Here is a 13,218-nt window from a genome sequence, read left to right on the forward strand (position 1 = left end):
GAGCACGGACTATTTCTGTTGACTGGTCTTACTAAACACCAGAGAGGGGCGGAGCAGATGAAAATGAGAAGAAATGGTGTTCCACATGGCTGCTTCTAGTAATGTAGAAGTGTTCCACATGGGTGTTTCTGGTGTTGTAGAAGCCAGAGAGCTGAGCACTGATCTCAGTGACATCAGACAGATCTGATCAACTGCAACAGCTTCTTGACACCTCACTTATAAAACAAATGAAAAATGATCTTTTTAACAATCAGTATTGTTTACGGTTTAACTATGACTCGGTCTGAGTGTCTGCCTTCATTCTGCAGCAAATCATGAAGGATCGATGGATCAACTCAGGATTTGAGGAGGATGAGCTGAAACCATACTCCGAACCAGAACTGGACATCACGGACCAGAAGAGAATAGGTAAAAAGACGTGCTTCTGATCTTCTGGACTTTCTTCCCTTGGTAAAGAGTCAATGGAGCTCTGTGACGAGAGTAGTTGTGTAATCCAGAAAGTTCACACCTTCTGGTTGAAATCTCCCTCTACTGTTTGGCTGTAGTTTGTGTCCAGCAGGTGTGAACGTGTTAAATCTGTGTGTGTGTGTGTGTGTGTGTGTGTGTGTGTGTGTGTGTGTGTGTGTGTGTGTGTGTGTGTGTGTGTGTGTGTGTGTGTGTGTGTGTGTGTGTGTGTGTGTGTGTGTGTGTGTGTGTGTGTGTGTGTGTGCTTTGCATCCTGGTGAAGTGATAAAGCAACAGCTTTATTTTTGTCTTCAGAAAAAAAGTGATGAAGCTGATGAATAAATGAACAAGAGTAGAAAGTTTCTGGACTCGTCCTGCAGGAAACTGTGTGTGCACGAGTGTGTGCACGAGTGTGTGCACGAGTGTGTGAGTGCGAGAGGTTGCATAACAGCAGCTATGCTGCGGTAGGCTGGACCTGAACACGTGTCACCCAGCTCTGAGTTCTGACTAACTTTTGTCTCCAAATGGAAAAGCAACCCTTGTATGTGTCTGCTGCCTAACCTGCACGATGATGCTTTGGTTGTCCAGATGTGATGGTGGGGATGGGCTACAACCTGGAGAAGATCCAGGACTCTCTGGCCAAGATGAAGTATGATGAGATCACAGCGACCTACCTGCTGCTGGGCAAGGAGGCTTCCGAGGTACAGACATCACAAATCTGATCACATCACCGTAGAAACGGCTCTGATCACAGAGTAACGCTGCTACTGCTTTAGTCCAACCAGGAAGTATTTGCTTGTAGATCTTGTGTGATTTAGTTTTACTGTCTGGTTTTTAGCTGGACCCCAATGATCCTGCCTCCAGCAGCAAACCCAGACCCAGCAGCGAGCTCAACGGCCAGTCACCCTCCCACCTCAAAGTCCAGAGGAGCGCCTCCTCCAACCATAAACAGAGGCGTTACAGCGAGCAGGGTGAGGAGATCACGCCAGGTGTTTTCCCTGATCCTCCAGATCAGATCTTCTCGCTTTGGTCCATGTAAACTCAGGTCAACGTGTAGCTGTGAGGACGGATCTTCATCCATCATGTAGCTGAAGGGAAACGTGCACCAACACAGACCGGAACCATAACGTGGAGAGGAAGTGAGCTAGCGTTAGCCTCACTTTAGCTGAGTCTTCCTAATGAAAATATACAGAAACTGGTATATAATATTATGGGATAGCCTTTTCTACATCCTGGTACACAACCATTCAATTTAATCAGGTCCTGGTGAAGCGGTTTTATCTGCAGGTTTTCACCTACTTGTCCGTGTGTTTTCTCCTTCAGTCAGTCAGAACGTGCCTCCGGGGATGACTCACCCAAAGAGGAGTCAGACCACCACCGCGGAGAGCAGCATGAAGGAGGAAGGTGGAGTCCAGCTCCGGAAACCCAGCACTCCAGGGAGCCGAGGTGCTCCTCCCTCCAGCCCTCTGCTGGGCAACGCCAACAACCCCAACAAGGCTGACATCCCTGACCGGAGGAAAGGAGCCGCCACTGGCCTGAGTGTGAGTCAGCGACTGGACAGGCTTGTACTGGAACCCTGAGTTACTTCTCCCAGTAGTGTCCAGATCACCATCGGATTCATAAGCTGCTGTTGTCTACCAAACCAAAGCCTTGTTAAAAGGCCGAGCCCTGGCACAGTAGGACCATGAGGACTTTATGTTTCTATTCTACAGATTAACACAGCGTCGGCAGGTATGACCAGGAGGAACACCTACGTCTGCAACGACAGAAACAACACCGATCACCTGTCCGTCATCCCCAACGGGAAGGAGAACAGGTGAGCTTTGAACACCGGTTGTCACTCTGAAGCTTTCATCTTCACAGTTTGGGCTTTTCCCTCTTGTTGGTGATGTGCAGCTCTTTTCTGTTACACACACACACACACGCACGCACGCACGCACGCACGCACGCACGCACGCACGCACACACGCACACACACACACACACACACACACACACACACACACACACACACACACACACACACACACACACACACACACACACACACGTTGGTGATGTGCAGCTCTTTTCTGTTCCTCCTCATTAGTTTTCTCCTTTTCTGATATGGTTTTTCACTTGTGAGGGGGTGTGTGTGGCATTTATCTTCTCTTTTATTTTCCTTGGTTGTATCATGACCAGCATGAATGGGATGGATTGTACCACTAGTCCCTCTGCTGCCTCGTCCAGTTCGGTGCAGCAGAGATATCAAACCGTCGACCCCTTGTATGCTTGTCAGGCTGGCTGGGCCGCGCTGCCCCACTCCTACTACGCTCTGGATCAATGCTCGGCCAAGTAAGACGGCAGGGCCTTCGTTACCCCCACCCCCACCCCGTCTGTCTGTCTCCTGTTTGGCCCCTGGCAACCCACACATCCTAGCTTCTTCTCACTCTGTAACCCTGCACTAAAGCTTCAGCTGAGAAGACAAAGTGTCAGTCTGAAATGTTTACTCATCTTGACCCAGACCACTAGCGATCATCCTCATCAGAACGCATCTGTATTTGATGGCTTTTACATTTTTCTCTTTGATATTATCTGATTCACACACGAAGTAAACCTCGAATTAAAGCCTGGTTGTTTTTGCCTAAAGCCGGGCGTACACTGTGCGACTTTTTCACTCGCAGCGTTCAGCTTCAGCTCAAACTGTACGACTTCCTCGCAGAGCAGATCTGACGAGTCATGTGCTCACGCTGCACGACCCAGTTCTCGCATGCGACCTGACTGCTCACACTGTACGTCTGGTAGCAACACGCCGGCCCTAAAAATATGCTAAAAATAGCAGTTTTTACTCAACACGTCAGACTTTTTTGTCTTGCCTGTTGTCCTTCGGGAGTGCTGCAGGAGGACACACAGGGATTTATGGGGGTTGGATGAGGAAAACGAAATAAAGAAAGTAAATCTGTGTTTTGTGATCAGTTTAATTTGACATGAACACGACAAACACGCTTTCTTGACCATCTTTGTGAGTAAAAAAACGTGTAGAAACAAAAACGAACAGCGTGTGTTATTAGGGAAATAGCGAGCGGCGTTGATGCAGGATTGCGCCGTGAGCGGTTCTGATACTTTTTGGGTCGCAGCTGCTCGCAGCGCCACTTCAACAGTGCGATATCCTCACGAGGGACGAGCGAAATTTTAAACACGCCAGAAGTCCGTGCGACCTCACGACTGCTGATCGGCGGCTGGTCACGTGGTGTTAATCGCCTCTCGTAACCCCCTGTACACTACACGACCGCTCGGCGCAAAACTCGCCCCGATGTCGTGGATTCTTGCACGAGTGGAAAATCGGCTCAAAAAAGTGAAAAAGTCGCACAGTGTACGCCCGGCTTTAAGGGAGAAAGTCGTAGAACAATCAGCTGAACATAGAAGACTTAAAGAGCAAGTTACCCCCACCAGAGTATTTCTCCCACTCCTCTTCCTGTTTGAAAAATACAACAAATGCTGTTGCCTAGCAGACCGAGAGGACGGAGCTGCTAACAAATACACACACACTCACACACACACACACACACAGGCTCACAACGACATTGTGACATCATATGGTACCAGCAAATGTCCTAGGGTACCTCTTAGCCAATAGCGATGGCAGATTTAAATTCAACTGCAGTGCAGAGTTTTTACCTGACAACGGCACAACCCTGCCAGTTTTAGGCAGAAAGTTAAAATTTTTACTAAAATGCACAAAAGTGCAAAACTATTGACTACACGTGTCTGCAGCACAATTAGGCACACATTTATATAGTTTATCAGGAAACAAAAGTTGATGTGGGGGGTGACTTGCTCTTTAAAGACAGCTTCAGGAGGAGTTGGTGAAAAGAAAACGACTCATAAGAACTACAAATGAGTTGAGGCTAGCTTGCAAAACAATGAAATTAAAGAAATTGTGTGTGGATGTATTATTTTATTAGAGCTTTATGAATTAAAATATATATAAAACTGTAATGTTTATTTAATGTGATCCAGAGCTCCCAGACTGGTTCCAGTTTGGTGTTGGTTCAGAAAAACCACTCCCTTTCTGTGATTCAAACTAGTGTTTTCTGTATATTTTCAAACGCCCCTGAGAGGATGTTGTCTGCAGCTGCTTTTACTTGTCTGCATCAGGCTGAGCTTAGATTTGAGACGCGCAGGAGAACTTGCATCTACACGCTTGGAAAGAGAGCGGTCATCACATTTTTCTTCATTTCTCACCCTTCCTCTGACCTCTGAGCCCTGATCTGCCTACATGGTGGCGTTCCCCCAGCAGTCTGTCTGTTGTGTCATCCTCTTCAGCAGGAACACCACAGGATCTCCGGGGTGGGAAAGCTACAGATAAACCACAACTCTGTCGCCCCCCATTGAGCTGGAGTTTAGTTTCCGGATTAAAACATTTGACGATGTTGTTTAATAATTGCTGAGAATATTTAGTGGTTGGTTTCAGGCTGCAACACATGTTAAAAATGTTTTGGGGGTTTTAACATCGTCTCCCCACACAGACCAGACAGACATTGTGGAGTTCTTTCCCAGTCTTCACAGAAATGACTCTTTATTTTTAAAATGTTCTGATTTATAAACTCTCCGACAATCTCTGCTGACATCAGGGCTGCTGCCGACCAGCCCAGGACCAGTGCTCTGCTTTTCCTCAGTCTTGTACAGTAGCTCACAGAGGTGAGTACACCCCTCACATGTTTGACTGTGTCTTATTCCATCATTTCAAGGGACAACACTAAAGATATCAAACTCTAATGGAATGTAGTGTGCAGCGTGGATAATGGTGTAAATTTGATGTCCGTTCAAAAAAAAACTCCACGGCTAATAATGTCTGAACTGCTGGCAAAAATATGAGTGCACCTAAATAAAAATGTCTAAACTGTGCTCAAAGTGTCAGTATTTCCCACCATTATTAACTCTTGGGCATGGAGTTCAGTGGCACTTCCACTCCTCCATGATTGGGTCCCATTTTTCTTTTGGAATGAACAGACCGGGATTTGAAACCTAATCTCGCAGTCCAACTCATAACGCTAGGCCACCAAGCTGGTACTGAGGGTTTGGGTCTGGCTACGTGCTTGGCCAGTTGGTCACCTTTACCCTCAGTTTCTTTTGCAAGGCAGTGGTTGTCTTAGAGGTGTGTTTGGACACGTTATCGTGTTGGACTACTGCTCTGTGGGCAGTTTCTGAAGAGAGGGGGTCATGCTCTGCTTCAGTATGTACATGTTGGCATCCATGGTTCCCTCAATGAATTTTAGTTCCCCAGTGCCAGCAGTACTCATGCAGCCCTAAGCCATGGCACTCCCACCACCATGCTTGACACATCTGTCTTTGCACTCTTCACCTGGCTGCTGTCTAACACACTTGACACCATCTGAACCTGGTCAGACCACAGGATATGGTTCCAGTAATCCATGTTCTTGGTTCTTTAGCAAACTGTTTGTGGGCTTTCTTTACATCTTTAGAAGTGGCTTTCTTCTGGGACGATAGCCATGCAGACCAATTTGATACATATGGTCTGAACACTGACAGGCTGGCTCCCCGTTCTTTCAACCTCTGCAGCAATGCTGGCAGCACTCACATGTCTATTTTTGCTCAAGGCCAGGTTTTGTTCACACAGCCTTCTCAGGAATGTGAAAATTTCCAAGCAAGTGGGCGGGGCAAATGATGCGCGGAGAGGTCCATGGTGTCCTCCTCAATTAGTAAACCAAGGCAGGTGTGAGCAGTGCTGCTTTTGAAGACTCTGATATTGCTTCCTGCTTTCTCTCACAGCAGCCTGTCCTCACGCTGACGCAGCTGGAGTAGCAGCTCCCAGCTGCAGTCAGAGTGGATGTTTACTCCCCAGCATCTAGAGCGATTAGGCCCTCACACACTAGCATTAGCTCCACTTGTCTGGACTGGGTTGGGAGCCTTGGATTTTCCAGAGAGCGACCGGACGTCTTTTCAGCCCTCTTCTTGAGGAGCTCTACCTGGAGCCAAACAGGACAGACACACCCACTGGTGACAGATCGGCTGGCTCAAAAGCATGCGCACCATTAGGAGGAGCCTCCGAATGGCGGATAGAATCAGCCCACGGGGGCTTCCCGCACGCGCGATTATCATCCTGGATGCTGTGGAATTAACTTGCCTCAGACTGAAACCATTTGTCTCTGCCTCACAATGCTGCGAGGACGGACACACACACACACACACACACACACACACACACACACACACAACAAAGCAGGATGCAATGTCAGAGTGAGAGTCTCCAAAAGCAAGACTGCTCAGGCTGCTTTTGTTTAATAATGGAAACCCTGCCCACGTGCTTCGAGATGCACTCATGACATCACAGACAGCCCTTGTTCTCAATCACGTCCACATTCCTAAGGCAGTGTGTAAAGACAGGGCGGGGCTGAGTGGAGTGGAGCCACTGCTAGTGTGTAAGTGGCAATAACGAATCGCACATGCAGGAAACCCGTGCTGGCTAATTCTACCCACCAATCAAAGGCTCCCTCTAAAGGTTGGCTGGAATTTCAGCCAGCCCATCACTCAGCACTGGGTGTGTTGGGTCAGTTCGGCCTGAAGCAGACCGCCGGTAGAGGCGGTCTGACATAATGGTCAGTTGAGCACAGAAAACACACAGGCTCCCCAGTTGTGAACACAATATACCCTACCAGGGTGGGCCCGTGCTCGTCCCAGATGTTAAAGCATCACTATAGACTAGGCCTAGGGCTGAACGATCTATCTTTTTTGGACCGAAATTGCGATTTTAAACAACCTGATCATCAAAGCTGCTGTTTTTGTGGCGTTCCTGACTGCAGGAGCTCTGCTGCAGTAGCAGAGCTGCTTGGTGTGAGAAAGATAACAAATTCAACACACCTGCTCTCCAGTGACACCTCAGACCATGTAACACTAATAAGTCACAGGACAACGGGAAAGGAAAAGGGCTAATACTGCACAATTTGGGCTACTCACTTTTGTTGCCAGCAGTTCAGACATTAATGGCTGTGTGTTGACGTTATTTTGAGGGGACATCATAGACTCAACAAAATTATAAACGCAACACCTTTGTTTCTGCTCCAATTTTTCATGAGATGGACTTGAAGATCTAAAATTCATTCCAGATAAACAATATTACCATTTCTCTCAAACATTGTTCACAAGTCAGTCTAAATGTGTGATAGTGAGCACCTGTGCTTTGCTGATATAATCCATCCCACCTCACAGGTGTGCCACATCAAGATGCTGATCTGACATCATGAGTAGTGCACAGGTGTACCTTATACTGCCCACAATAAAAGGCCACCCTGGAATGTGCAGTTTTGTCTCACAGCAAAATGCCACAGATGCCACAAGCATTGAGGGAGCGTGCTATTGGCATGCTGACAGCAGGAATGTCAACCAGATCTGTGCTCGTGCATTGAATGTTCATTTCTCCACCATAAGCCGTCTCCAAAGGTGATTCAGAGAATATGGCAGTACATCCAACCGGCCTCACAACCGCAGACGACGTGTAACCACACCAGCCCAGGACCTCCACATCCAGCAGGTTCACCTCCAAGATCATCTGAGACCAGCCACTCAAACAGCTGCTGAAACAATCGTTTTGCATAACCAAACAATTTCTGCACAAACTGTCAGAAACTGTCTCAGGGAAGCTCAACTGCATGCTCGTCGTCCTCATCAGGGTCTTGACCTGACTCCAGCTCGTCGCCGTAACAGACTTGAGTGGGCAAATGCTCACATTCGATGGCGTCTGGCACGTTGGAGAGGTGTTCTCTTCACGGATGAATCTCGGTTTACATTGTTCGGGGGAAATGGCACAGCTTGTGTGGCGTCGTGTAGGTGAGCGCTTTGCTGATGTCAGTGTTGTGGATCGAGTGGCCCATGGTGGTGGTGGGGTTATGGTATGGGCAGTAGGACTGTGGGTATACGATTATTCTGACGATTATTTTATCGAATAGTTGACTATTCTAATGACTATTTAGACAGTTAATCTAATGATTATTTTTGTATTGCACAGTTAATAAAAACCAAAAAATCTCAAATAAGTTCCTCAAAAAAATTGATAAATTGTTACTGTAAGAGAATAAACACTACAGGCTTCCATTTTGTATAGCACTGCTTTTATTGTGTTGGTTGGTTATGTTCTGGTGACGTGTAGAACTTGGGAGTGCAGGCTGCTGCCTGAGAGGTGGTAGAAGATGGAGTGTCTCCATGCTGCTTTGTTTTGGTCACTTATGTGCGTGAGGCGAGTGGTGTTACGACCCTTGCTGGGAAGTTTGGCTCGTGTGCAAAAAAGAAGGGACAATAACGGGATTTAAAAGATAAAATGATGATCAGGTTTATTTACAACAACAAAAAAAACATAAATCTTTCCATCCACAGGTTGGGAATAATTAAACTAATTCTGCCTGTGGAGAATTAAAACAAAAGTACAAATAAGTAGGGATGTCCCACTGGGCAAAGATTACAGGGTTCTGGACCAAAATAAGAATCTCCAAAGGTCCAAACTCTAAACTGGGTGGTTAAACCAAACTCAAGGTGATATTATACACTAAACCGAAAACCCACAACACTCTAAATGTAATAAAAGGGAGATCTGCACCACAAAAAAGATGAACTCTAAACCAAAACGTAACAGCTTATCCAAACGCAAGAAGCTGTTAGCGAAAATGCTAACAGTAGCTTCACCAACGTTAAGTTCAAGTTACCAAGTTTAAATAAACCAAAACACACTGCAAACAGACCAGCACAGAGGAGAGACTGCTACCACCAAAACAGCTCTCCTAATGTCTGAAAGAAGCTCCTTTATGAAGGGAGAAACGCTCCTGGTGATTTTCTACATCTGCGATAGAGACAAAGCAGTGCATCTGACCCCGGAAGTTGTTGTCCGTTGCCGAGAGACAAAGTCGGGCAAAACAGGAAAGGAATCTAGTAGCGGGCGGACATTGTTCTGGTTCTTCGGTATTTGGCGGAGATGTTAGTGAAGGCGGTGAAGAGGGCGAACTAGAGGAAAAACAGGCAGATTCCACCTCTATTTACAAACTCCTGGGGACGCAGCAAGTGGGCGTGGTGCGTCGACTTCCGGATCTGACGTCGACGAAGTTTTAGAATCGAGCCGTTGACGTCGTCGACGCTTCGCTACAGCCCTAATGGGCAGGCATCTGTTATGGACGAAGAACACAGGTGCATTTTATTGGTGGCATTTTGAATGCACAGAGATACCGTGATGAGATCCTGAGGCCCATTGTTGTTCCGCACAACCATGAACATCACCTCATGTTTCAGTAAGATAATGCACGGCCCCATGTTGCAAGGATCTGTACACAATTCTTGGAAGCTGAAAATGTCCCAGTTCTTGCATGGCCAGCATACTAACCGGACATGTCACCCGTTGAGCATGTTTGGGATGTGCTTGACCGGCGTATACGACAGCGTGTACCAGTTCCCACTAATATCCAGCAACTTCGCACAGCCATTGAAGAGGAGTGGACCAACATTCCACAGGCCACAATTGACAATCTGATAAACTACGCGAAGAAGATGTGTTGCACTGCATGAGGCAAATGGTGGTCACACCAGATACTGACCGGTTCTGAGTCCCCAGACCCCCAATAAAGCAAAAAACTGCACATTCCATGGTGGCCTTTTATTGTGGGCAGTATAAGGTACACCTGTGCACTACTCATGATGTTAGATCAGCATCTTGATGTGGCATACCTGTGAGGTGGGATGGATTATATCAGCAAAGCACAGGTGCTCACTATCACACATTTAGACTGATTTGTGAACAATGTTTGAGAGAAATGGTAATATTGTGTATCTGGAATGAATTTTAGATCTTTAAGTCCATCTCATGAAAAATCGGAGCAGAAACAAAGGTGTTGCGGTTGTATTTTTGTTGAGTGTATATACGCCATTATACAAGCTGTACACTAATTACTTTTTATTCTAGTAGAATTTCATGTTTATAGTGTTGTCCCTTGAAACAATATAATGAAATGTAAATGTGTGGGGTGTACTCACATTAGTGAGATGCTGTATGTTCACAATGGATTTTACTTTATAAAGTGGAGAAATCCAAGGCTGGAGAAGCAGTAGCCTTAAAAGTAACATGCACTGCTCTCACTTCTCAGATGAATTTTCTTGCATTTATGCTGCTTCAAGAGTAGTGTAAAAAGTCCAGATCCCAAAGGCAAATTTTCCCTTCTTTCATGAATGATGGGCCTTACCCCAAATCTACACTGGAGGCATCAGCTTCTTGGAGCAGCAGCGGGATGCTTTACTTGCAAGCTTCGCGGTGCATCAGGTCACACCGGGAGAGCATCTCAGCTGCAAAGTGACTTCTTCACTTTCCAAAAAGAGGATCACATATCATTCAGAAATGTAAGATCTGTGGGACTGTAGTCAACCTTCCTGGACATGGCCGCAGGAGGAAAATTGATGACAAATCAGAGACGAATAATCCGAATGGTAAAACGAGCCCAGAAAACCTTCTAAAGAGATAGATCCAAGGTAAACTTTAAGCTCAAGAAACATCAGTGTCAGATTGCACCATTCGTCATTAGAGCAACATTACCACCACGGTGAAGTCACTTGTAAACAACCTAAGGCTCCCAGATGCCGCCTGAGCTTTGTGGCAAATTGGGGGCACTGTTTTATAAAAGAGGCTTTAATAAAGTGGATCTGACATATACTGGTGCTGGAGTCTGCTTCTAGCATATTTCCTGCATGTTTTATATCTTCAACACACCTGATTTCAATCAGTAGATGATTAACAGGCTTCTGCAGAGCCAGATGAGCTGCTGCACAGGTGAATTAACCACTGAATCAAGCTTGTTTGAGCAGAGAAACCACTAAAACGTGCTGGATACCGGCCCTCAAAGCTCGGAATTGAGTAGCCCTGCTCTAGGGGCTGCTAAAAGCAAGCCAAAACTGCATAGTTTCTCTTTAAAAAAATGTCAGCATGTGTTGGAGAGGGTGATGGTCAACAGTGTCAAAGGATGCAGTCAGATCCAGTAGAACCAAAACAAGACTCTCCTACATCACTTTGAGTCAGAAGGTCTGCTCCTCTTAAAAGAAACTACTCTTAAGAAGAGCTGTTTCAGTAGAGTGAGCTCTACGATAACCTGACTGGAAACTGTCACAGATGTTATATTCATCAAGAGCAACTGCGAGTTGTTCAGCCACAACCTTTTCTACTCCGAGCCCGTCACAGATGACCGAGTCTCACCCTATCTATGGGAGAGCCCAGCCACCCTGCGGAGAAAACTAATTTTGGTCGCTTGTATCTGTGACATAATTCTTTCGGTCACTACCCAAACCTTGTGACAATAGGTGATGGTTGGAACATAGATCGACTGGTAAATCAATAGCTTCGCCTTTTGGATCATCTCTCTCTTCACCACGGCAGATCGATACAACGCCTGCATCACTGAGGACACAGCACCAATCCACCTGTCGATCTCATATTTCCCTCACTCGTGAACAAGCCCCTGAGATACTTGTCCTGCCCCAAGTGGAGGAGTTTATCATCCCCGACCCTGGAAAGGCATTCTACCCTTTTCCGCCTCAACACCATGGTTTCGGATTTGAAGGAGCTGATTCTCGTCCCAGCTGCTTTACTCTCTGCTGCGAACCGCTCCAGTGACAGCTGGATATCATGTTCTGATGAAGCCAACAGGACCACATCATCTGCAAAAAGCAAAGACTCAATTCTTGGGCCACCAAAATGCATCCCTTCAACACCTTGGCTGCACCTAGAAATCCTGTCCGTAAAAGTTATGAACCGAATCGGTGACAAAGGGCAGCCCTTTTCTGTCTAATTAATGCAGTACAAAGGGTAGCCTTGGCGGAGTCCAACTCTCACCAGAAACGAGCTCGACTTACTGCCTGCAATGCGGACCAAGCTCTGGCACCGGTCATATAGGGACCGAACAGCCCATATCAGAGGGCTTGGTACCCCAAACTTCTAAAGTACCCCCCAAAGGGCCTCCTTAAGGATGCTGTTGAACAAGGTTCAATAATCTGTCGGACTCTCTTCTCCAGAACCCCTGAATAGACTTTACCAGGGAGGCTGAGAACTGTGATCCCCCCTCTAGTGTGAACACATCCGTTACCCCCTTTTAAACAGGGGGACCACCACCTCAGTCTGCCAATCCAGTGGAATTGCCCCTGACCTGTCAGGACCTGTCCCCCACACGTAGGTGGAGGGAGACTACCCTCTCATTCCCCGGGGTAAACCCCAATGCATAAGCACCAAGATGGAGGGTAACTAGTATGCCCATCCCTTCTTGGCGCCTCTCAGTGGGGGCAGCCCCTCTCAAGGAAACTGTTTCTGGAGCCAGAGCCATGTGTTGATGAGTCTGACTATATCTGGTCGGAAACTCAACCTCGCACACCAACTCAGGCTCCACCCCCACCAGAGAGGTTACATTTCACGTACTGAGAGCCAGCTTCTGTAGCTGAGGATCAGACTTCCAAGGTATGATCCAAGGTCCTCGTTTTCAGTTACCACCCATCATACATTGCACCCAATCCCTTTGGTCTCCCCCACGAGTGGTGAGCCCATGGGAAGAGGGACCCACATTTCCTCTTCAGGATGTGCCCGGCTGGGATCCATGGGTGAAAGCCCAGCCACTAGGTGCTCGCCGGCGTGCCCCACCTCCAGGCCTGGCTCCAGAGGAGGGCCTCGGTGACCTGCGTCCACGCAAGGAAAAACTGTTTCCATTTACATTTGTCGTCATAAGAGGTCTGTGGACTGTTTTGTCTGATCTCTCACCTAGGACG

At 47.1% G+C, this 13,218-nt stretch overlaps 1 protein-coding gene across 25 annotated transcripts in view; it reads left to right on the forward strand.

Annotated features, from left to right (window-relative positions):
* The window catches only part of mark3a (MAP/microtubule affinity-regulating kinase 3a), a 95,946-nt gene that overhangs the window by 56,181 nt on the left and 26,547 nt on the right, over positions 1-13,218 (forward strand). For 16 of the 25 annotated variants that reach the window (XR_011517210.1, XR_011517211.1, XM_015968990.3 and 13 more), the window contains exons 10-15: positions 309-408; positions 1,033-1,145; positions 1,283-1,415; positions 1,768-1,985; positions 2,157-2,260; positions 2,626-2,778. Coding sequence is in view for 23 of the 25 variants with exons in the window: in XM_015968990.3 (XP_015824476.1) it covers positions 309-408; positions 1,033-1,145; positions 1,283-1,415; positions 1,768-1,985; positions 2,157-2,260; positions 2,626-2,778 (821 nt within the window). In the remaining 2 variants the exon portion in view is untranslated. The remainder of the gene's footprint in view (positions 1-308; positions 409-1,032; positions 1,146-1,282; positions 1,416-1,767; positions 1,986-2,156; positions 2,261-2,625; positions 2,779-13,218) is intronic. The other 9 variants (XM_054742080.2, XM_015969000.3, XM_015968998.3 and 6 more) reach the window with 1 other exon arrangement.

This window comes from Nothobranchius furzeri, chromosome 18, assembly GCF_043380555.1.
Source record: "Nothobranchius furzeri strain GRZ-AD chromosome 18, NfurGRZ-RIMD1, whole genome shotgun sequence".
Taxonomy (NCBI): Eukaryota; Metazoa; Chordata; class Actinopteri; order Cyprinodontiformes; family Nothobranchiidae; genus Nothobranchius; species Nothobranchius furzeri.